At 33.3% G+C, this 25,025-nt stretch overlaps 1 protein-coding gene across 1 annotated transcript; it reads right to left on the reverse strand.

The window, feature by feature from the left end:
- Window positions 1-658: 658 nt before the first annotated feature.
- LOC124541020 (3-hydroxy-3-methylglutaryl-coenzyme A reductase) lies at window positions 659-23,061 on the reverse strand. The gene is made up of 2 exons (XM_047118795.1): window positions 22,841-23,061; window positions 659-4,155 (listed from the first exon to the last, which is right to left on the reverse strand). Exon 2 carries the CDS (start codon window positions 4,121-4,123, stop codon window positions 1,616-1,618), a length of 2,508 nt encoding a protein of 835 aa, XP_046974751.1. The 5' UTR covers window positions 4,124-4,155; window positions 22,841-23,061; the 3' UTR covers window positions 659-1,615.
- Between the last annotated feature and the right edge of the window lie 1,964 nt (window positions 23,062-25,025).

The following is a 25,025-nucleotide window of genomic DNA, read 5'->3' on the forward strand; positions in this document are numbered from 1 at the left end:
TTATTGCTATTTGTAAAGTCAGAGGAAAAGCGGTAATAAGTTGATTTATGCGTGTATTACACGAATTCGTCGCAGGTGAAGCCGCGTCTACAGCCATTTTCTAATAGCTGTGTGAAATTTTTGAATAAAATCTACATTATAATATTGAATGGCGATTCTGATGATAAATCTCAGGCGAATTAAGTTTAAGGTTATTTTTACGTTTGCTTAACGTTCACAAAATGAGGACCAAGGCTGTTGTGACGACATATCGGTTGTTAAGTTAACACGCTAGCTCAAATCGTCACGAAATCATTAACAGCCAGTGAGTTTTAATTTACTTTTTATGATTTATAATATACGACTTTCTTGGTAGGCGTATTAAGACTTAGGTACGATCTGATATTCTACCGCCAAATGTCAATACTTAGTTTTTTTTTACAGAGACAGTGTAAATGACACGAGGCATACCATCATAATTCCCAAAATTGTTGGGTTAATACTCCTTACAGCGCCAGAGTGCAGTTAAACATATGTATATACACTAGCTATTTATGTGTTTAGGTCAATTGATAAAATGTAATTATGTGATAAATATAAGTACGACCCGCCAGAGAGTATTAATTGTTTAAGACAAATTCTTGCTTTTGCAAAGACAAAATAGATGAATATTTCTTCCTATTACCAAGCGTATGAACTTGTAATTAATTCAATAATTATTATGGAGTTTCGATCACTGTGAGAATAATATTTCAGATAAATATTTTTGATTGTAATTTGAAACGGAAATTTCATTCTTCTTCATTCGAAGATTAAACAAATCTCCGTGGTAATCTTAATTTTATAAACACGACTTGTCAAATATTTTATGTTTATCAATTCGATTCAGTTTACTTTTGATTGAATGAACAATTTTCAAAAGTGTGAGATGATCTTTTAACCAGTGTTCGGAAGGTCGTAACTATATTCAACAACCCCGTGAATATCCTTGACATTTCCCAACCAATATTACTTTGCAATACCAGATCATTTATATTCTTTGCGTGTTATTTATGTAAACATTGATAATGTACACATTACGAAACCGTGCACACGAATGTACATTTAAATATATTATACAATAATGCGTATACTTGTTATAACTAGTTAAATAAACTTGATTTAAAAAGTAACTTCCAATTTCACAGCAAGTTTCCTCGTATTCAGATTTTCAACATGCGTTCGAATTGTTATACATCGTTTATAATCATTTACGGCAGTTTATTAAGCTTGTTCATACTTACAATAATATATTGATATTGTAACTGTTGAAGTTATAAATAGGAAGGAGTTTTATTTACAGAATTTATGTTTATATCACCGGGGTTTTCACAGGGAAGAGTTCTGAGTCCGATATTTTATTTTAGCCTCGTGCACACTGGATGTTATATTATTTTACGATACTCATTGTAATACGACACTTTTAATAAATTAACACACATTATGAACTATTAGTTCTATAATCCAAGTTATCGTTGTAAAGAAGGCAGTGTACGGTTTTTGGTAATTATCCGATAGTTATTACTAAGTCGTTTACCTCATTCTTGATTCCAGTTTTTCTCCTCTATCCTCAATATCTTGGTGTGCGTAACCACTGTTATAATTTCGGTACCTTCAAAGTCATATCATTAGCGACGTTTGCAACATTCGCTGTTGATCTGTTATGACGCATATGTGATTTGACTAAGTCGGAATTGACTAGGGCTGCCATCAAGCTCAATTCTCCAGCTAAAACAGTAGCGCATATGAGAGAAGCTAATCTGGCTGAATTCTCAGCAGGACGCACACCAGCTCCTTTAACGCCGAGAATTTGTAAGCACGCTCCTTGTCCTGTCAAAACCGTACCACCACCGACTGTACCAACTTCCAGAGACGGCATAGTACATGTTATGTAGAGATCATCTCTATTTTCACCACAGACTTCCATATTGGTCGAACAGTTGCTGCTAGTTACGTTTTGAGCTGGATCCTGTCCCGTCGCTATAAAGATAGCTGTCACCATATTCGCTGCGTGAGCATTGTTCCCACCAATGGAGCCGGCTAGCGCTGATCCAGAGAGATTTTTTATTTTGTTGCATCGAGTCATTGTTTTAGCATCAGTTTTAAATATATTTTTCAAATTTTCCGCTGAGATTGTAGTTTCGCAAACAACTCTCTTGCCTCTACCTTTAACCCAGTTGATGGAGGCTGCTTTCTTATCAGAACAATAGTTACCAGAAAGACTGATCACTTCCATATCAGGGAAGAAGTTTTTAAGTAACTTCAGTGCATTTTCAGCACCCTTGGATACCATATTCATGCCCATAGCATCGCCAGTAGTAGCTCTGAATCGTAAATACAGGGTTGCTCCATCGACACCAACGTGAACTTCTTGAAGACGAGCGAACCTTGATGTCGAATCAAATGCTTCTTTTATTAACGCGTAGTTATCTTTATTATCCAGCCATTGGCGGCATTCATGTGCACGTACGACGTTGGGCAGTTTCACAGCCGGCGCTCTTGTCATACCGACATCTTCAACAACACTAGTTACACCTCTTGTACCAATGGCTTTTGCGCCTCTGTTGGTTGATGCAACAAGAGCGCCCTCAGTTGTAGCCATTGGGATCATGTATGCTTTACCATCGACAACTAACGGACCAGCATATCCAACCGGGATACCAACGTATCCTATAACGTTTTCGCAGCAAGCATTCAAAACTTTACTGTAATCATAATTTAGGTATGGTAGCTGTTTTATGCCAGCTTCCGTTTGGAATCTCGAGGATATAACTCTCCTACGTAGTCTGACGCCTCGTAGAGGATCGTTTAGCACATTTTCAAGTCTATGTAAAGGTATATGAGACTGTTCAACGAGCATTACAACTTCTTCGTCGCTAAGAGATGTACAGACGCCTTCTGAGCGATATATTTCTAAGCACTCAGCCATTGGGCGCTTCTTGGTGTTAAGTCTGGCGGCTGAAGAGCTCGGCGAAAGTAGGGGCCATTCTGTTTCTTCACAATTGAGCAAATCGTCTGTTTGGGTATGCATGTCAGATTTTATATCTTCACCAACCGAAAACTTTGGTTTAGTGTTGCGTTTTACAACTTCTTTGACCGTCAAATCATTCATATCAATTATCCAATTCTTTTGTTCTTCAAAAAAGATGAACTTAATGATTAAGGCGCAAAGCAAGGTCGCTATAACTATGTAGTCGGCGCTCACTGAAAACCACTTGACATAGGAGTGGAATAGAACATTCTCGTGAGATCCAGACTTAAAGTCGTTAGTCAAAGATCCTTCAATCATTCCGTTCTCTCTAGTCCAGGGCCACCTGCTAGTTAAGTGGACACAAAGTAATCCAGCAGCCATAATCATTTTAACTCTTTGCACAACTGGGTTCGGTTTTAAATCAGTTTCAGAAAACGGACCGTCTGTTCCCATTTCTTTTCTTCCAGAAGCAAAATCTGCTACCAGTGACAAACAAGCTGGATAAAATGTAACAAACACCAAATAGTCGACTAATAACGCCAAGCATGCGAACGTACACATATGTTCCAATCGAGGGACGCCTGATAATCCACCAACACCGACAAGGAGGACCGCTAGAAGTGTATCTAACGTCGCTGTCGGCCCGAGTAGGGAAAGAGCTTTCCCCACCCTCTTTCCTTGATCTTCGCCGGCACTCCAACCGGCTTTTGCCATTCTCGCTCCTCTGGCAACATCAGCAACCAGCAAAAATAGAAACGGGGCATCTTTTATACTGGCTAGTTCACTCCAGAATAAACTAGCAAGGGCTGATGTGAAAATGAAACTTGCAAACGTTGAGAAAACACCAGCAATGATTAGGAGGTATTTTGAAGCAATTTTCTGCAGATTTGAAACTTGGTAATAGGCATAGAGCAGAGCCGCACAACGTACGAAGGTCATGATGACTGCATCAGCTGCTTGGTACTCCGCTTCAAGTCCAGGACAAGCTCTAGCCCAGCCGGCGCATCGTTCCGCTCGAGTTCCTGTGCCATGTCGTTCCACACTAGCAGCACAGGCCAATAGAGCCAAAGTGGCTACGATTACCTCCCACTGATGTCTGGCGCAAAATTCGCCATGAGCACCCCACACCTTCATTATAGCTGATTAAGCTACCACACAGCTGATACCTGTAAAGAAAACCTTGGGTTAGATATAGTGTCTCAATATTCAGGCATAATGTAAGATTTTGAAGTATCGTAAATTTTTATGGGTGCAAAAGGCCATATAAGTTATAAGCCATCGTAATTCATCTAACTTTTTATAGTAGAAATATTATTTCAACGTAATTAACAGGTTTTTGAAAGAACAATCAAAATTATGTAATCTTCTTTCAAATAAATAAAAATGTTTCTATAAGCGCGCTTAAACATTTTTCCAAATGATTTGGTAACGGACTGGTGAGTTGTTGACTACGTATGCATGAGACGGCTTCATACCGAAAAAAGAAAAGTTTGTATTGTTGTCATTCAATAAACGTTCATTATTTTATCTGTGCAACGCCAGGACGGATAGCTAGTATTACATAAATACATACTGACCTTATACGTAGAATTTAGAGAAAGTTACCGCTCAGTGAAATTTAAAATAACCTAGTTCATATTTCGTACAAAAAGTTGGAAAAGAAAATATTATTATATATTTTTAAACAACATGGAATCTACTATTTTCGAAGTGAAACCTTCATTAAAATTTCAACTTTACATTAATTTAGATGCTAATTAAAAATGACATATATATTTTTATACACTTTTACGCTACTGAAGTTTTAAACTCGGACGGATTTGAAAACCGCTTCAACGCAAGAAGCCCTAATAATTGGATATATCTCTTAAGGCCCTCATTAAGAAAATGCAATAATAAAAACAGGTAGCCTACGTAAACATTTATCAGAATTTAAATCGATACTGATCCAATGAAGGTCAAATTATTTTCTCTTCCTCAGATATATTTAACTGCAAATTAATGCGATATCATTGGTCGAAAGCTTGAGTAATCTATGATATTCACTATGGATTTTCGAATAAATGGCGTTTTGATCCACTGAGCTGTTATGGAATATTAGAAGGAAAATGAAAGTGAAAATGAGTAGTTAAGTGCAATACAACACGTATTATCAATAAAGATATATTAAACATAAACTCTTAGTACTGCTTAACGTATCTGAGTTATCTAGTTATCTTTTTCCTACTTCCATTGGAATACAATAGACAAATTCAAATTTGCTTTAAGGAATTCATTACAATTGAGCAAATGTAAATTCAGAATTCTCAAACCATCTTGGGGCATGATGGAAACCATTATCAGAATATAATTTATCCAAGCCTGTTCTTTACATGGTAAACTCAAAGTATTGACTTATTGTTATAGATAATATGAATAATGTATCAATATTGAAACGTAGACAATATTTGATGTCCTCTGCACTTAGAACATTGTGTTAATATTTATTCACGATCCGATCAAAGGTCCTCTGGTCTAAGTAAATTTATGGGTCCTTTTTCCGTCCTTGGAGCAAAGTTTGAAGATATTTTAGAAAAATCAGCTTTTGTTGTAAAAATCAAAGTTATTATTTGCAATGATGAGAAATAAATGGACTCACGTCGTATTAGATCTTGGCTATTATAGCAACATTATATTTCTAGCTCTATTTCGACAGTAAATTATATGTTTTACTATAGTAAAGCAAGCGGGACAATTACTCCTTTATGGATGGAAGTTATCAATTAGTCACTGACCATAAGATTTAAGATATTATAACTCTTGTGATTACAAAAACCCTTGGAATTGTAAAATCATATGAAACCAAAGTATTACTTATGGGCGGTAGAATAAATAATTGGTGATAGTCATATAAACCTAACTTTTTATTTAAAGGAATCTTCACCGCCTATCCATTCTTTATGAAATGGCTTCTGACACTAATTATTTATGAACACAAATAGGAGAATCCAGTATCAAATGGATGGGAAACGGCTCCAAATAAACTGGAACTTCATAAATAACTTGGACTCTATTTTGAAAAAAAAAATTGCGATTGTATCGATAATTATCTCAATTTAAAGTGGATGAATCTGGGAAACACGTCTTGTTTCAAAACTTTATATAGTTTTTTGCTGTTAAGTATCACAAAAAATCATTTCATTTTTAATTAGAGTAGTTAGATTAGATTGTATTGTTAGCGATTACAAGTGTAAACAATTCGAGCTCGATTGATCGTGAGAATCTTGTTGAAATTTCAATTACAAGATTTGACAGACACGTGCTAATCGGTGAAATAAAATATCGTATACTACTATTTTTTAAATACATTAAAAAAATGTTGCGATGTCTCAGTGATTAGAACGCGTGCATCTTAACCGATGATTGCGGGTTCAAACCCAGGCGAGCACCACTGAATATTCATGTGCTTAATTTGTGTTTACAATTCATGTCGTGCTCGGCGGTGAAGGAAAACATCCTGAAAAAACCTGCATGTGACCAATTTCATAGAAATTCTGCAACATGTGTATTCCACCAAGCCGCATTGGAATAACGTTTGGAACAATATGTTCCAAACCTTCTCTTCAAAGGGACAGGATAGGATAACTTAGCCCAGCAGTGGGAAATTCACAGGCTGTTATTATACTAATATACTACTTTTGAACAATATAGTTATTTGCCATGACATTAAATTCAAAATATAATAAATAATTTTGCAAACATATCTCTTCGCCCTTTTGAGACTTATTTAAAAAAACTTAGCATCATTCAAGCTGTTATCCTTGACCAAATATTCACTAGTTTGACGTTCTTGTAACCTCTTGCTGAGAATTGTATATTGAAACGCACTTAGCGTGATATCCTCCGTCTTACGGGCGCTTACTACTTTTTATATTTCTCGAAGTCACACTTGAAAATGAGAGTAAAATTGATTCTTAAGATTCAGAAGACTTAATATATGCAAATGGCTTTATGATTGCTTTATACAAAGACTCAGAAAAGATTAATATCTAATTTTTAGATGATAATGACAACACCAGTATGAATAATCAAGCTGTAAATTATGATTGGTTAAATTAGTTTTACTCGATAGACTATCATCTATTGTGTGATGAAAAAAATATAATTTTCTTTTTAACTGCAGACAATATATCACCATGCCTTACTGTTTTATAGTTTAACTTTTGTATCAGGTCAAACGAAATAAAAGGTTGCTTATTTTTAAAAGATCTATTATGCTAAAATAATTGTTTTTAGCATAAAATTCTAACAAAATGTTTGGAAAAAAAAAAATGGGACCCCACGGGAAGCACTACCTTTCAAACAAAAAAAAAAATTATCAAAATCGGTCCACCCAGTGAAAAGTTATGAGGTAACAAACATAAAAAAAAAAAAAATAAAAAAAAAAAAAAAAAAAAATACAGACGAATTGATAACCTCCTCCTTTTGGAAGTCGGTTGATGACTCATTTGAAGTCATCGAATGGAAAGGTTATTTTTTTACTGTAATGATAGATAACGGGGAAAAAAATATTGTACAGATTTGTGTTATCTTAGGTAAAAAAGCACGCACACCAATTAGATTAGATTTTTGCTTTAAGTTTTTCAAATTATAAAATAAATCATAGAATATGGAATAGGACTTACTGTTATGAGAACTAATATCAAAGATGTTATTATTGACATTAATTCAAAAACACTATATACTCGATGGTATGACTGTGTGCAAGGCCGTCTAGCTACCATCCTCACAACACATTTTACCACCAAACATTTAGCGTTTAGCTTTGAAGGATGAGTGGTTCAGTACAGCAGGCACAAGGAATATAACATTTTAATTCCGAAGGTTGTTATTTATGTAATGCGGAGGATTGAGTGTGAGGAAGGTTTTGTATGAGTGTGGATGGATATAGAAAAAGGGGACGACCATATAAACAACGGATGGATTGTATGAAAGATGATATGGCTTGTCAGATAGAGAAATATGGAGAAGGAGATATGGTGCGCCGACCCCAAGTAAATTGGAAAACGGACAAGAGGATGATTACTGCTGGCGAATCAAGAAACCGTTCCTTAGGACGCCAATATCAGTGGTCGGTGTAAGTTATCATCAAGTGGTCCAATTGCTTAAATATGTAGTGACATTTATCTTAAAATTCTACATCTGTCGACCATCAGTAGGTCACCAAGTCCAATTCAGCTGTGTCATAATTATTAATACGACATTTATATGTAAATACAGATTACGCATAACTAATAAATAAAACATTTCAACTTATTTAAACGATAGCGAATGCGTGAGACTATTTTAATTAAAGTATTTATGTTCATTTAATTTAAAACTATATATGTTACATAGATCGTAAAAAAATTTAAGTAAGAGTCCCTTAAGTCAGTTAAATAGAGCTTATTCATGCCATTTCCGTGGTAGAACTTCTAGCAAGCCTGTCTGGTTAGGTTACCACCCATTCCAATATCTACCGCTAAAGAGAATTGTAAAGTATTCTTGTCTTTCGGTTTGAAGGATGAGCCAATTGAACTACAGGTACAAGGTACATCTTAGTTCCCGAGGTCAGGGATACTTACAATATCCATATTTATGGGCGGCGGTGACCAGCTATAAAATGTCCATTTGTCCGCCCACGTAACTTACTTATAAAAAAAATGCAATCCCAGAGCAAGTCAGTAGAGGCACATGCAGCAGAATTCAAATGCAACAAGTGTCCTCAGGATGTTATCCATCACCAAATATTATTAAACTATAAACACAAATTTGGAACATGAAAATTGAATGGTACCTGACCGCATTTCACCCGGCAATAAACGAGGGACCCACTTGTTCCGTTTAATACTTTCTGGGCTTATTTAATATATAAGTGGGATCAATGAACATGCCATAAGGGTCCAACTGTCGACACAGCAGCTAGTGCCAATTTTAGAACAATAAAAAAAAACAATACATTATCAGCACGATTGTGGAATGCTGGTAGTCTGTTAAAGAATAAAAATATGGACATATGGAAAATATATAATTAGATAATCCGGAATTAAAATAAGAGCAATACTCATAAAATATGCAAGATTTACAATAAATCCTAAATAATTACAAATTTGTTAGTGCACTTGTATGATACGCTTTCAGATCTTATCTACTTCATTTTGAAATTTTGCTTATAAGTTTTCAAGGGTACTGAAAATGGCATAGGTTAGACGATACAAATACTGTATCATAGATAATATGTTTGTAATACAGTTATTATCTTCGCAATCAGGCGAAAAATATTAATTTCCAATACTCACTAATCAATCGATTTTGTGTCATTGGCAAATCTAAATCGTAACTGTCACTTGAAATAAATAGTTTTACAGATGACAAGGTGGTGCTCCAAGTCAACAAATTGTCGGATCATCGCAATCGAATTGAAACATAATCATTCAGCGGTTTTCTTAGTCTACAAACGCAACCAACCGGTTATGGTCCAGTTAAAGTTGGATCGGAAAATAATTGGGATCGTATAATAATTGATGCAAGTAAAATTGGTCTTCTGATTAAGGCTGAGAGTAATTTTTGAGGGATAGTCCAAGATCTGAATGCAAAGTAAGTAAAAAGTAAAGTAACAGCCTGTACATTTCCCACTGCTGAAATAATCTTCCTCCTCTTCCATTAAGGAGAGGGTTTGGGACATATTCCACCACGCTGTTCCAATGCGGGTTGGTGGAATACACATGTGGCAGCAATTCGATGAAGTTAGACACATGCAGGTTTCCTCACGATGTTTTCCTTCACCGCCGAGCACGAGATGAATTATAAAAACAAATTAAACACATATATATAGTGGCGCTTGCCTGGGAATTTGAACCCGCAATCATCGGTTAAGATGCACGCCTTCCAACTACAGGGCCACCTGAGCTCAATGCAAACATATCAATAATATTTAAGTTAGAATTGGCCCCGAGCGGTAAATCTCCACATCAAGGTTCCAATATAAGTAACAAAGTTATAACAATAAAACATTTCACAACCATATAACCGCTATGATTTTTTATATTCCGAAACTTTATTCAATTGAAATAATGGTTTACATTTGGATTCCTAACGTACAAAAAATACTCACGCTTCAAGACAAATATTGATCCAACTAATTTTATTGATTTAAGTCATTTATACAAAGCGTGGACTAATAAGAGGGTCATAGCTTGGTTTAGTTACTATAGAAGCGAATTCGTCATTTGCTCTTAGAAGTAGCAGAATGCACTATCAGAAAGATGATACAATATTAGTCATGGTCCTTTTGTTTATATCTATATGTCTAAATAGCCAAATGTTTGAAATTGAACTGACAAGTGGGGGATTTGAGGGAAAATGTGCTTAAAATAAGATACGCTGACAGCCCTAAACGTGTAAACTGTAAAGTGAAATCATGGAGTTATGGTTGTTTTATCGAAACCTGTTTATCGGTGACGAGCACTGCATCTCTAAAACCTTACTACCTCATCACGTTGATATAAGGTTCAAAATCGTCTGACGCGATATTATTAATATTTCAAGGTAAAGATCATTGTACGGGGATATTTAACGAAAGTATAAATTCTTTTGAGCCGTGATGGGTCAGTGAATCTGAATCTTAATCGGTGATTGTGGGTTCAATCCTATGCTAGTTCTACTGGGTTTGCGTGTGCAATACACCCATATACAAGGGTGTCCACAGAACAAGATTTTCCCCAGCCACACTCAGAACTTTGCCTATGATTTGGTTACAGTTTAACCAAGTAGTGGAACAATAACAGGCTGCTAAATGTACAAACATAACTTCCAGTAAAAGCTGCGAAAAGATTGCAAGATTAAGGTTAATATCCTACTAAAATCAGAATCAACATATGGGCTAAATGTATGGGTTATGTATTTATGATTCCGTAACAAAATCACCATAAAATATGGAAATTTGGTGTTACAACACAAAAAAGTTTGGCTTATGGTGTCAATTTTCACAATCTACACTAATATTATATATGCGAAAGTTAAGGTTAAACCACGAACCGAAATTGATGAAATTTTGAATACAGCAAGTTTGAACGCCAAAAAAAGGACATACGTTGCCTTTTATGTCTCAAATTTGATGACCATTATGGAAAACAATTCTTTCTATCAGTAAATGCGACCATTTCTTACGCAAAGCTTATTTTTAATCAAGATGAAATTATCTTTATATACATAAGTATCTTTATATGTATAGACAATAATAATAGAAAAAAGAACCTGTGCTGTCGTTATCTATATAAGAAAGTCTATTTACAGTATATAATCTTGTATATATTACACCGATTATCGGGCGGGGTTATCAATAATTCTAATTATTACAGAAATTTATTAACTATATGCAGTTTACACGTATTTTCTTAACGCGATTGTGAGCCGGATAAAAATCCGTAAACTACATATAAAATGTCAAGAAAATGTTTTAGTGTTTTACTAAAATAATATTAAAGAAATTTACATAAATATAGTTGATGTTTGGCTAATCAACTATAGCCAGAGTGGAAACGAAAAGTTTTAAAATTGGATCGTTAGTTCCGGAGATTACCTTCTACATACAAACAAACAATTCTTACATTTTCATAATATATAATGGATATAAGCAAGTTATTGTAATTGTCAAGTAATTGATTTTTTTGTTTCCTCTTTGTTTCAAACGGTAACAGTTTGCATATATATGTATGTACATCTAATTTTAATGAGATTTGAACTTTATTCATAAAGATAAAGAAGTCGTCTCTTACAAGATCTTCGTTTTCGCGGTTTATCTTATGTTTGAGAGGGTTGATTGTTATGTGTCAGGCAAAAGTAGCCGATGTCCCTGCTTAGAGTTCAAGTTTGCTTAACACAAAATTTCATCAAATTCGGTTCATTGGTTTGGTCGTAAAAGAGCGACAGACAGAGTTACTTTCAAATTTATAATATTAGTATACTAATTTGATTAGTAAATTAGATCGTGCAGATTATTGAGGAAGACAAAGTCGTCATAAAATAAGTCCTTAGGACATTCCAAAAGATCCAAAAATTAAGTCTCCACATATTATGACAAAAAAAACAACAGATGCATACTAGAAAGTTCTCGAACCCAGATCTCGATACCGATGTATATATATGTGCTATCCACCAACGTAGATAAATAATACAATGTCATATATCTCGAGACATTTTTGCAACAATTCTCTTATTAAATGATTCCAACAGACATATCAAGTGAATCAATTAGATTCTTATTCAGGTCAATGCTATCGGGAAATGGAGTTTGAGTTCTCATAAATTATCTTTACAAATCTCATCTTATCAATTACACATGATACAATACTACTACCAGAACCTATAGCTTTACCCGCGCGAAATTTACAAAACTTTACACATAGCAACAAATCGTCAACTAAAATCAATCGTAACTGTGACTTACAAATAGCCTAAACCCTTGCCTTTGTTCTACTGACTCGATCATCTTCACAGCAAATTTCATCCAAATTGCCTGAGCGACTTAAGCCCGAAGAGGTAACAAAATCAAAATATACTTTATTAAAGGCTTTTTTACAAGCTCTCGACTACTTAATTGTATATTAAGTGAAGCTACCGGTTCGGAAAGTAGATTCTACCGATAAGAAACTGGGTATTTACTATTTTTCAACATTTAAAAAATATAAGTTGTTCGGAGGTAGGTAGGTTCGGATAAATCGCCGGCGAAAGCTGGTTCCACAGAGTGGTTGTATGTGGCATAAAAAGAAGTTGATTTGAAATAAAATTGGTGACAGACCTTCGCCTCTGTAATTCAGTAGAATAAATACGCAACTGCGATTCAGCTGAGAAATATATCTGGGAGGAATAGTCAAAGTTGCATCGGAATTGAAATCAGGAACATATATAAATAAATAAATATTCGACAACATCACATATTACTCTGATCCCAATGTATGTACCTAAAGCACTTGTAATATGGAAAATCAGACGTAACGACTACCACAACACCCAGACCCAAGACAACATAGAAAACTAATGAATTTTCTACATGGACTCGGCCGGGACCACGGGACCTCAGAGTACCCAAAAAAAATCGACGCACATAATACTCGACCACGGAGGTCGTACTACACATAAATTTGTTCCCTTCAAAATTTTCCTTAATCGTAGTGTATCTGACTGATCTTCGGTTCTGTAATTATAAGGAAACTCGTACCATTGTTACTTATCTTTTAGACTATGTAAATTAACACGAGCCATTCTCAGTAACGTCAGGCACATTTTGTTATTCAAATGAATCATTTTTTATTATGTACATGCTTGTATTCTTATCACATAACAGCCGTTCAGCGTCGGGTTTTCCTCACGATAAATTCCAACTTAAACTGTAGCCATTTTTTACGTATTGTATTGAAATAAATAAGCGCCGTTAGTAACTAATGTTATGCAATAAAAACCGCTTTGTTATTGTTTAGAAAACAGTTAGTTTAATTATAAACATGGGTATATGTAAAAATGTAAACAACATGAGGCTATATGTATTTTAAAAATCTTTGAAACAACATTACTATTTATTCTTTATCGTATACCGAACAGAGAAATAAAAATAAATATAACATAGAAAGGCTTGGCCTTAATAGAAAGGGCATACAATTTTGACGACCTTATCGCTACATAGCTATCTCTTTCAGGCAACCAACATGTGCAGCCTGTAAATTTCCCACAGCTGGTTTAAGGCCTCCATTTGAGAAGGTTAGGAGCATCCCCTACGCCACACCAATGGGGGTAGCGGATTCACATGTGGCAGAATTTCACGTTCTATCTCTAAATCTTCGATAAGTAACTTGTAATCTTGCAAACTATTTTGGCGAAGTCTAGACGAAGTGCATTCAACAATCGTCGAAGCGATTTTGAACTTTGCTATCGTCGAAATAAATGTGAATTGATTGAAAATAATCGATTGTGAACATCAATTGACCATCGCAAATTGTCGGTCAAGTGTAGAATCAAATACATACGTCATTTCCTTATATTTTGACAAACTCTTAATTTGTCGCTGTGGGAATTTGTCTAGGTTATTTGGGCAATATCTAGGACTTGGATACTTCATCAATGTCATATAAGATGAATACACAAAGGCGATTAATCAGAACGATGAACTTTGAAGACTTTGATAGCAGTATCAATTTCTTTGTTAATCTTTACGTTTAAACTTTAAAATTAAAATAAACAATATATTCTTCACAATTAGAAACAGCTAGTGAACTAAATATAAAAATCTATGACTAAATAAACTACTAGATGGATTTCAGTGAAACTAATATTGTTCCCTAGTTGAAGTGTACCGAACTTTGATTAAAATTGATCATCACAATACGACTTTTGGTTTTCTTGAAATTCGTGAACGGACATATAAACATATAAAATCAAAATATACTTTACTCAAGTAGACTTTTCCTAGTACTCAAACGTCATTTAACTATATTAAGCGAAGCTACCAACAGTTGGAAAGTAGATACAACCGAGAAGGACCGGCAAGAAATTCAGTAGTTACTCTTTTTCAACATTTAAAAATACAGTCATATTAAACAATTATATCCTGCCTGGAAGTCAACAGGTATGAACTCCACGCTTTTTTATCGACTTTATAATCTTGTATTGGATGTTTACCTCTAGTGAGTTCTACAAAGTAAAAATAAACAATTAAATTAATTATTCTTTATTTAAAAACGTATTTATAAAAAAATAAATGGTTGCCAACGTGACGAAGCCCTTGGATAGGCACGTGTAATTTCAGCCTCAACTTTTACTAAATAATTCATTACAAAATATTATGTACATAATATGTTGTATGTTTTGCAACGGTGCAATGTATACTTTGTTTATTTACACACATTAATCAACTTTGGGTGTGTGATGTGATTATTCTGATAGGACGAACTCGGATTTCATCGGACATAATGAAATCTCAGTGTTATCGAATTCATATCAACGTATTCAAAATGAGCTACGATGTATAGATCTATTAAATCACGAAGACACACACATAGACGCTTGTGCTAATAAGTTGTCTTAGTGTGCGTGAGATGACTAACACAATAAAGACAGCTAAGGAATAATATAAATAAATAATAACAGTTTATATAATTGACATAACATTGTCTAATACTAACGAAATTGAAATGGACCTTTTTGATGCGTAACATCTTCCCACTCGCTTTGCTGTAATCTGTGACAAATATATTTTTTTGGGGCTCTTATTTGTGGCAAAAAGGCACAGATTATTACGCCAATGTCACGTGCGAGACAAATATCTTGATATGGGATGGAAATCTGTAACAAGAAGACCGGGAAACGCGCACTGATTTGACACACATTTGACCAATGAGCGCGCGGTGCTAGTGTTAGCTGTCAGATGATACCTACCCATTATCTGAGATGATATATGTTAATTTAGTTAATCAAGGTGAACTGTTAGATTTTGCAAATGGTTAGGTTCACCCATAAACATTGTTTCTGTAGAATTTATCAATCGTTCCTCAAATCAGCAATGCGCCACTAATTTGGGGACCATCACTTGTATTGCTGTTTGACAGTACAATATAATGATGGTGGTACCTCAGATAAGATTACCAAGTGAAGCTTGACACCATCACTTTGCTATACTGAAGCCATAAAAAAACATCATGAAAAATCAAACCGTAACCAAAGTTATAATTAATACTCTTTTTAAAGTCGGTAAGAATTATTGCGTGATAATTAATTGCTTTTAGTTTGAGTACAAGCGGAAAGATTGCTTACGCGATACATTCAAATAGTTGTAACCATTGCTATATCAAACGAAAAATTTGATAAATTACTTTAGTCAGATTTCGTCCAAATCCGTGAATACATTGTTTTGTGTTTGAATAACGAACATACAAGTAATTAAACCCTTAATATTAGTATAATAATATCGCTGGATGCAGGCCGCTTATCACTGGTCACGGTGAAAATCATTGGGAGAGGATATGTTCAACAGTTGACGTCCTACTGCTGGTATTATGAAGATATGTCTAACTTTGCTCCGATTTAATCGAAATCTCTAGACTAATCATCTGCGTATAAAATATAATTGTAAAGTGCTCTTTATGTGACCATAAAATCTTCTGAGATAATATTAGATAAGAGAGATAAGAACTAATACACAGGATGTATCATCAAGATTTCCGCACTTTACTAAGCTCGCTAATGGGGACTCAGGGCTCAATCCTCAAATTCTAGGCTACTGAGATTATTTCGAAGGAAAAGTCATTTGTTTTATGGGACTCGGGAATTGAAATCATGACCTCGAGGTCCAAATGTGTCATAGTTTAAAGTAAGCGATTGGATCAGTCATCAATTATACAGCCAGTGTTCCTATTATATTTAATAAATAGTCGGGATTTTCCGTGATTTCAAGATACAGGATACGAGTCACTCATTGCGATTCCACAAGTTTTCTGCAACAAATTAGAGATACTCGAAGTAAGTACGTCTCGTTAATGTCATTGATATGCGACATGAATGATGTATATGCTAATTACGGATATATTATATGTCAATGTAATATGTCAATATCACTTCTTAAATTGTGTACATTTTGGAGTTGACGCGTCTAATTTAATAAATAAATATACATTGATTAGTTTTGTATAAATAAGGCGGAGATAGCCCAGTTCGATACATTTTTTTTTCGTGTTTATCATTTTTTTTTTCATCTTTTTGCCGATGAGCGTTAGTGCCTTAGTTTTTCCGGTTTTCTGTCGGTTTTGCGGTAGAATCTATTTTCAGAACCGGTAACTTCACTTAATATAGTTGTTAAATGACGATTCAAAAGTACTTGTAAAAGCATACTTGAATGAAGTATATTTTGATTTTGTTACCAATTAAAAAAGTGTAGGAAACATGCAAATTAGTAATGATTATGATTGAAAAAATTCAAATGGAACCCTGTACTAGATGAACACTAGTAATAATTATAATATTAAAAGAACCTATTCTTTCACTTGGAAGTAGTTTGTGCTGGTCTATCTGGGTAGATACCAGATATTCTACTGACAAACCACTTTATGTTCTAGTTAGAAAGTGTGTTACTACAGGCACAAGGATCTCAACATTATATTATATCCCAAGGTTGGTTGCGGATTGGCGATGTATTGCGTATGTACCATTATAAACATTACATAGTATAAAACAAAGTCGCTCAACGCTGTATCTCTATGTACGCTTAGATCTTTAAAATTACGAAACCGATTTTGGTGCAGTTTTTTTTAATAGATAGTATGATTTGAAAGGAAGGTTTTCGTATACAATAAATGTACAATATATTAAAGAAACAGGAAAAAAATCCTGTGGTACATTAATATCAGCATTGCACCCGTTCGAAGCCGGGACAGGTCAACTTTAGGTCAGTTTTCGACAATATCACGAGTCAGAATCGATATACAGCATAACACATCTGATCATCTCGAAAATAAGTGTCCCTCCGCGCTAAAATAACGAACTTCTACACGTGTGAACTAACACGTGCCAAATATAAATACACAACAACATCGAGTTAAATTTGTTCATTGTATTTGAGAGAATTGGCCGCGTTATCGTTTTTGGACATCTTTGATCTGACATTGTGTGATGGAGGAGACATTCTTTAATTTCAAGTTTACATTACAACAACAGCTTGTAAATTTCCCACTGCAGGCTTAAGACATTTCCCTTTTAGGAGGTTGAGAACATATATGGAATATGTTCCAAACCACTGCTGAGATAAGGCTTCCTTTTCCATTAAGGAGAGGGTTTGGAACATATTCCACCACGCTGTTTCAATGCTTGTTGGTGGAATACACATGCGAAAGAATTAACAAATTATGGCGACAAAAGTGACTTCTGGATTCCTTGTTTGTTTTTTCCGATAGAATTTACACCAAGCCGATGGTAGCTTTATATTAAATTCAACCTTATACTTTGACAATTCCAAATTTTTAAAAGAGCCTTCTTGATTGAAGTATGCTTAAGTATTATTATTGTACTTAATAATGTATAGTACGACGCAACTAAGATGTAGCATCAGATCACTACCGATTTATACAACCAATAGAAATAGCTCCCTATTGCACCATTCGACGCTATTCGTCGCTATAGATTCTCGCGTCAGTTCAACCCGAGAAAGCAAGTGCATGTAAATCGACGTGTCAAATTGACGAATATATTAGGTATGATACAAGTTATTACGTTTGTGTAAAGATCATATTCACACAAGAAATAAATATTAATAATTTGGGATAGCGTAGTTAATTCGGATGTGATCGGTTTTACGAATTTTGCCGATGCTACATCCAAGTTGTGTCGTACTAAAATTGTTTATCAATATTTATACACGATTTAAAAGAATAAATATATATTTAGAGGTAAAGTCAAAATACCTCAAATGGAGGTTGATGCATTTATTCATCTACCTTTTAAACATATACAAATCAAGCGATAATCGTCAGCTGTTCCAGGGGTCGAAGGTGAAATCGTGATCACAATAGGGGCAGATAAACGTGGTGTCTCTTAAAAGCTACAAAGTTGTTGTCTAGTATATACTATTATTTTCCAAGTAACTTTCTTATAGAATAACTAGCGACCCGCCCCGGCATCGCACGGGTGCAATACTGATACTATAGATACTACAGAATTTGTTTATTTACGACATCACATTAGAAACTTCTAAAATTATCAGTGTTTCTTTTCTATATTGTCGGTATATACAAAAACCTTCATCCCGATTCACTATATCTATTAAAAGAAACCGCAACAAAATCCGTTGCGTAATTTTAAAGATCTAAGCATTCATGGGGACAGCGGTAAGCGACGTTGTTTTATACGATGTATTGATTTTTAACTCTGCCGTTTCGAAAATTCAAATCGTTTGTAAAAAAAATACATTGGTAAAAAAGGCATATTATTCCATACAAGATTTTATAGATGATAAAAAAAGCGTGGAGTTAATACCCGTTGACTTCCAGGCAGGATTCATTGCATACATATGAATTGTATTTAACTAATATGACTGTATTTTTTAAATGTTTAAAAAGAGTAGCTACTGAGTTTCATACCGGTTCTTCTCGGTAGAATCTACTTTCCGAACCGGCGGTAGCTTCACTTAATTGTTAAATGACGATTCAAAAGTGCTTGTAAAAGCCTATTTGAATAAAGTTTATTTTGATTACTTTCGGCAATAGTATATTTCTGTGAGCTATGACGTCGATTATATGTAGGCTCGTTGGTTCAAACCCAATAAGGGCTAATGAGTACCAACTATAACATGTACGATTCTAGTCACGACATTGTTATGATCAACATAATATGGTGAATGAAAGCTAATAAAGTTATGTAACAGCCTTTAATCGTTACACGATAGGATTTTTTTACGGTATAAGTTGGCGGACGAGCATATGGGCCACCTGATGGTAAGTGGTCACCATCACCCATAGGCAATGACGCTGTAAGAAATATTAACTATTTCTTACTTACTAATCGTCACTGCGCCACCACCACCTTGGGAACTAAGATGTTATGTCCTTCAAACCGGAACACAACAATTACTGTTATTTGGCGGTAGAATAGCTGATGATTGGGTGGTACCTACCCAGACAGGCTTGCACAAAGCCCTACCACCAAGTAGTCCTACTCTCCTTTTTTGAAGATAGGGCTAGGAGCATATACCACACTGCAGAATACAATGAAATTTTCATTTGACACATGCAAATTTCCTCATACTGTATTGTAGCATCGTCAAGAGCGAGATGAATTATAAACTCTACTTATGTAGACTTCAAAAAATGTTGTTGCTAAGGTTTGAACCCATAACTAAAGTCTTCACCAGAGGACGTAACGGATCATTAACAAAAAAGAATTAATTCACACAGTCTCATAACGACTTTATAAGGTGAACTAAAAATTCGTATTTCGAACACGCTGTATAAATGAATTCTTAAAAAAAATAATCTGGTCTATGGTATAACCATAGCTTAAGTATGACGCAAACTATTATTATTCCAGCCGTGCAGCCGCATTGTGTCGAACGAATATAGATTCGTATCGTAATATCTTCCACAGGAAACATTTTGAAATACATAATATATACTGTTTGTAGAAACACATAATTCAATTCCTTGAATTTGATCATTATATATTTAGCACGACAAAACTTAGATGTAGTTCGGCAAAATTCGTAAAACCGATCACATCCGAATTAAGTACGCTATCCCCTATTGTCAATATTTATTTTTACATAAACGTAATAATTTGTAATATCATATGACCTAATTATATTATATTCGTGAATTTGACACGTCGATTTACATGCACTTGCTTTCTCGGGTTGAACTGACTCGAGAATCTATAGCGTCGAATGGCGCGATAGGCAGCTATTTCCATTGGTTGAGTAAATCGTCAGTAATCGGTTGCCTTAACATATAAATTATTATCTGCTATAAAGTACTACTTAAAACAACTGCATTTTTGTTTGTACGATTTAAAAAATTATTAAGAACGAAAACAACAACAGATTTTTGTAATCAATGGGATTTGTTAATTATTCATCTATATTATACACTAATAACAAAAAGTTATTTAATTTTAGAAAGAGTCTTTGATTATAATACCTTTATTTTATTTTCAGTACCACATGAAAAAAATAATTTGCATTTTAAAATTATCTTGTTTAATTTCCTACTAATTCACAGGTAGTCTAATTAAAATAATTATATACTCAGTGATAATTTAACAATGAATGTATCAATATTATTTGACCATAACTGGTTGACACAATTACTTTTTAATTTTTCTGATAATTTTAAAGATGCATGTATTGCATCATCTTGTTTGATTCTTGTCATTGTGTATCATTCTTTATTAATTTAATATCAGGTATATTTAACTTGTAACACTAATTTTAGATATAACAACATTAATACATCCTTTTTGTGATAAGATTATTCGATATTAATTTAAAATACCACATGCAATATTAAAACACATGTTAAAAAAAAACCAAAGCATATTATATTAAATATATAATAGAGCATAGTCTTTATAAGTAGGAGTTTCATACAGGATGAAAATTATGAAAAAGAGTAGTCTCAGTTGATTCTATATCCCTAAAAAGAGATAACAATTCAACAGTGCTTATTTATTAGGATTTATACCAAGAGTTCTTTCCTGTAACCTTAATAAAGTTTATTCAAATTTTCATGATAATCGGTTGAATAGTTTAGACATAAAAGCATAACAGACTTTTATTTAAGGAAAAATATGGTATCTGTTATCATAAAAATCAAAGTCAAAATAAACTTTATTCGAGTAGGCTTTTACAAGCACTTATGAATCGTCATTTTACAATTAAGTAAAGCTACCATGCCAATTAATTTATAATTATAATAATATTAGTTGTATAAAATGGTGAACAAGTCACCCATTTTTTTATAATGAATTTAAACTATATTCTTAGGCTAGACGAATTATATAAGTTTAATTATTTTCGTTTAATCATAAATAAGTATTATAGTAAATAAAAACTTTCAATGTTATATTATTAAACATATATACATAATATAGCACTGTCACCATTGTCAATACTAAACTTTCTACAAAGTGGATAAACAAGAATCTTAGAACCTGGCTTATTGATGGTCTGGTTCATTATTTGTTTATACAATTAAATTTGCAATTTAAAATAGAGATTCTAATACACACAATTATGCTGTAATTAGTTTCAATTTTGACTTATTATTATACACCAACAACTTTAATATATGTAAACCTGTTTCTTTATGTCCCTGGTCAATTTGCAATAGATTATTTAAATGAAAGTGGACGGGACGACGACTCTTGGTCAGTGGAACAAATTATTGCATTGGTAACCCAGAAACAGGAAATGTCAAATAATTTTATTGAAATTAAATCTAAATTTGACACCGTTGTGGACTGTAGATTGGTCAATGGAATCCTGTCTGAAATACAGATCACTCAATGGTTGGAGACACAGGCCACAATTCACAAAATAATTGCAGTTATATTGTAACTTATTCCTGAATTGAAATAAATATTTTCTGACTATATATTATAATGCATTACTATAGAACTTTTTTTTACTACTAATGTATTCTATTAATCTATATACTAATACATAATTAGATATATGTTAGATTTTTGATAATTTGAAGTGCTGTCATATGATTTATATAATATCTCAGTGGGAATAAAACATAGATATTTGCAATATTTTCAACTTTAAAATAAAATAAAAACGAGAAATATAGGTTTTATTAATTATTTTATTTATACAATATTCTCAAAAAATATATATATTGATATCTGTATTACACAATATTCTGACGAAGTTAGAAAAATATTTGCACACGATTTGATTTCTCATGTACTTGAACGAAAAGTGTGCCAAAAAATCAAGGTCACCGATGGAGAGAGTGGATCAGCATAGACAACTAATTTTCACTTTTAACTTTTATTCATGGTATATTAAACTATAAATTACCTCAAAAATAAACAAGAAGAAAAAAAGTTTATTTATTTACAAACGCAAAAAGACCATAAATTGATATCGCGAATACCAAAAATAGTTGAGCGATAATTTTTTTGAAAAACGAAAAATAATACAAATTATAACTGAATCGCGCCAAAAATAAGGCTTGTTCGAATTTTAAATCGTAGAACGTAGCATATTTAGAATATGGATTAAGATAATTAACCGTAAATGGCCAGTGTTACGTGAAAATTTCACTTTTGAAAAAAAGAAATTTCTCTACTTACCAGTTATTCAATTTACTTCCAAAGTGTTTGATGGAAATTTATAAAAGCACTCGATTCTTGAACGCGAACGTTTTATTTCGCGAGCGAAGTAACGCTTCAATATTCGTAAATTGTGAAATGAAATTGCTTTGACACACTTTTCGACATTTTTGATGTGAAGTGACGTTCACAGACTAATCAACACTAATAGAAAGAACGGGTGCTCCTTCAGAATCAGTCTGAAGTTTGACTCTTTACCTATCTAGTATTGCCATATGTTAAAATATAAAATCCCTACACACCTTTTGGTCTTAGTATATTCAAATAAGTTGTATGCACTGCATTAGTACAAAATATGATCTACAAATAAAATAGAAAACTGCTGTTAAGCCTCAAAACCTACCAAGAGAACATCTAGGTTAGATGTTATTCTGACAACTATAACAATTTAATTCATAAGAGTTAACTTTTTAGAGTGAGCTTGTTCTAATATCGTAATTTTTATATGATATATACATAAAATCATAACTATTAATTAATAATTCAAAATATGCATCTAGATATACCTGAAAGGTCCACGTATATTTGTGAATGTTTTATTTACTATAATAATTTTAACAACAGAGACTGTGAAATTTGCCAGGATTCAGGTACCTATTCATGATTTAGGTACCTAGGTGGAAAAATTTTTAGTGACTTTACATACTTTTTTAACATTGCCCACTACTTACTTAATGGATAAACTTCAGTTGGCTACATTGTATTCGACAAAATAAAACCAAGATGATAATAAAAATAATGTCAGTAAAAATTAATTACGTAAAATAGTTTTTTGGTGTAACTTTAGAACTTACCCTACTCTAACAGTTACTCTAACAGTATTTATATTGTTATTAAATTAAATAATGGAGTTATAGTAAACTTAGGGGAAAAACTTCAATTCATCATTACTTGTACTACTAAACTCGATGTTTGTTGCAATACAAATATGTAGCGTATTTTTATTTCAAATATATTGTATTAGTATCAGTAAAGATCATAAAAAAGATCATATAATTGAAGCTACAGTCTTTATATTTGAATACATTCATTTTAAACGTAAGCCATAAGTGCAGAGTATTAAAAAAAAAAACTAAATATACAATCGATGTATGAAGTATTCGGTTGACATTGTAAGTAAATAAGTAGTATGTGTATTCCATTCAATATTTCCTGCTGAGTTATCGACTGTCGTGTTAAATATATCACTTTTTCTGAAACAATATCTTCTTAACGACAATCTCGTTGTGTTCGCTGATACAACTTTTTCTTCATCATTTAATGCATAATAAAAAGCTTCAAAGTATGGTATCACCACAGTTTTGCCAAACCATACCCAGAGTAACACAAAAGCTAGGGTAAGCAGTATAACTTGACAGAACATATAAAAATAATACGGAAATATGATGGCGTTGGGTGTAGTTATTTTAGTTATTTTACAAACGATCCATTGTATCATCATCCAATAAACAAGACATTGGTTTGTACCAGAACACAGCGAAACAAAACAATCCCATATTCTCCCGCACAATATGTAAGGGAAGCAGAAGACTTCCCACCAATTGTGGGAGAATACATCCTCTGCTGGTGCATGGAAACGTTCTCCCTGAATTTCGTCGCATCGAATTGCTGGCGGCTTCTTCTTTCTTGGAGGCATTGTGTATTTTATGTGAAAATCTTTATATAAGTAGTAGTATAAAGTCTGTTTAAATTGTCATTTAATTTAATATTTAATCAAAATTCAAAATCATTTTTGTTATAAATAAGTCAACAATGACATTATTAATAGTAACATTTGTTTGTTCTTATCTATCTCAAGTTATATTAAAAAAGTATTTATCGTTATTCATTAAAACCTTTTTACATTTGTCTTTAATAAGTTTTAAGAAACATACTTAAAGGAATAAATTAAATGTACATGGTAGCTTTCCAATATATTGCACAAATAATAAATAAAATAGGAATACAAATAACTACCTTTAATAGATACATAGAAATACAAAAATAAAAAGAATTACTATGCCTTTATCATAGAAAATAAAGTTAGCCACTTTTTACTCAACAACACACGAGGACAGGATTTCAACATCGAAATGATGCGATATATTTCGCCAAGGGCTCGAATAATTTATGATACTCATTATTAATATTTAAAAAGATGGCGATT

The sequence above is a fragment of the Vanessa cardui genome, chromosome 27 (assembly GCF_905220365.1).
Source record: "Vanessa cardui chromosome 27, ilVanCard2.1, whole genome shotgun sequence".
Classification (NCBI taxonomy): domain Eukaryota; kingdom Metazoa; phylum Arthropoda; class Insecta; order Lepidoptera; family Nymphalidae; genus Vanessa; species Vanessa cardui.

What these genes read in the sequence shown, in the direction of transcription:
- LOC124541020 (XM_047118795.1), bottom strand. Translation starts at nt 4,123, where the DNA reads ATGAAGGTGTGGGGTGCTCATGGCGAATTTTGCGCCAGACATCAGTGG.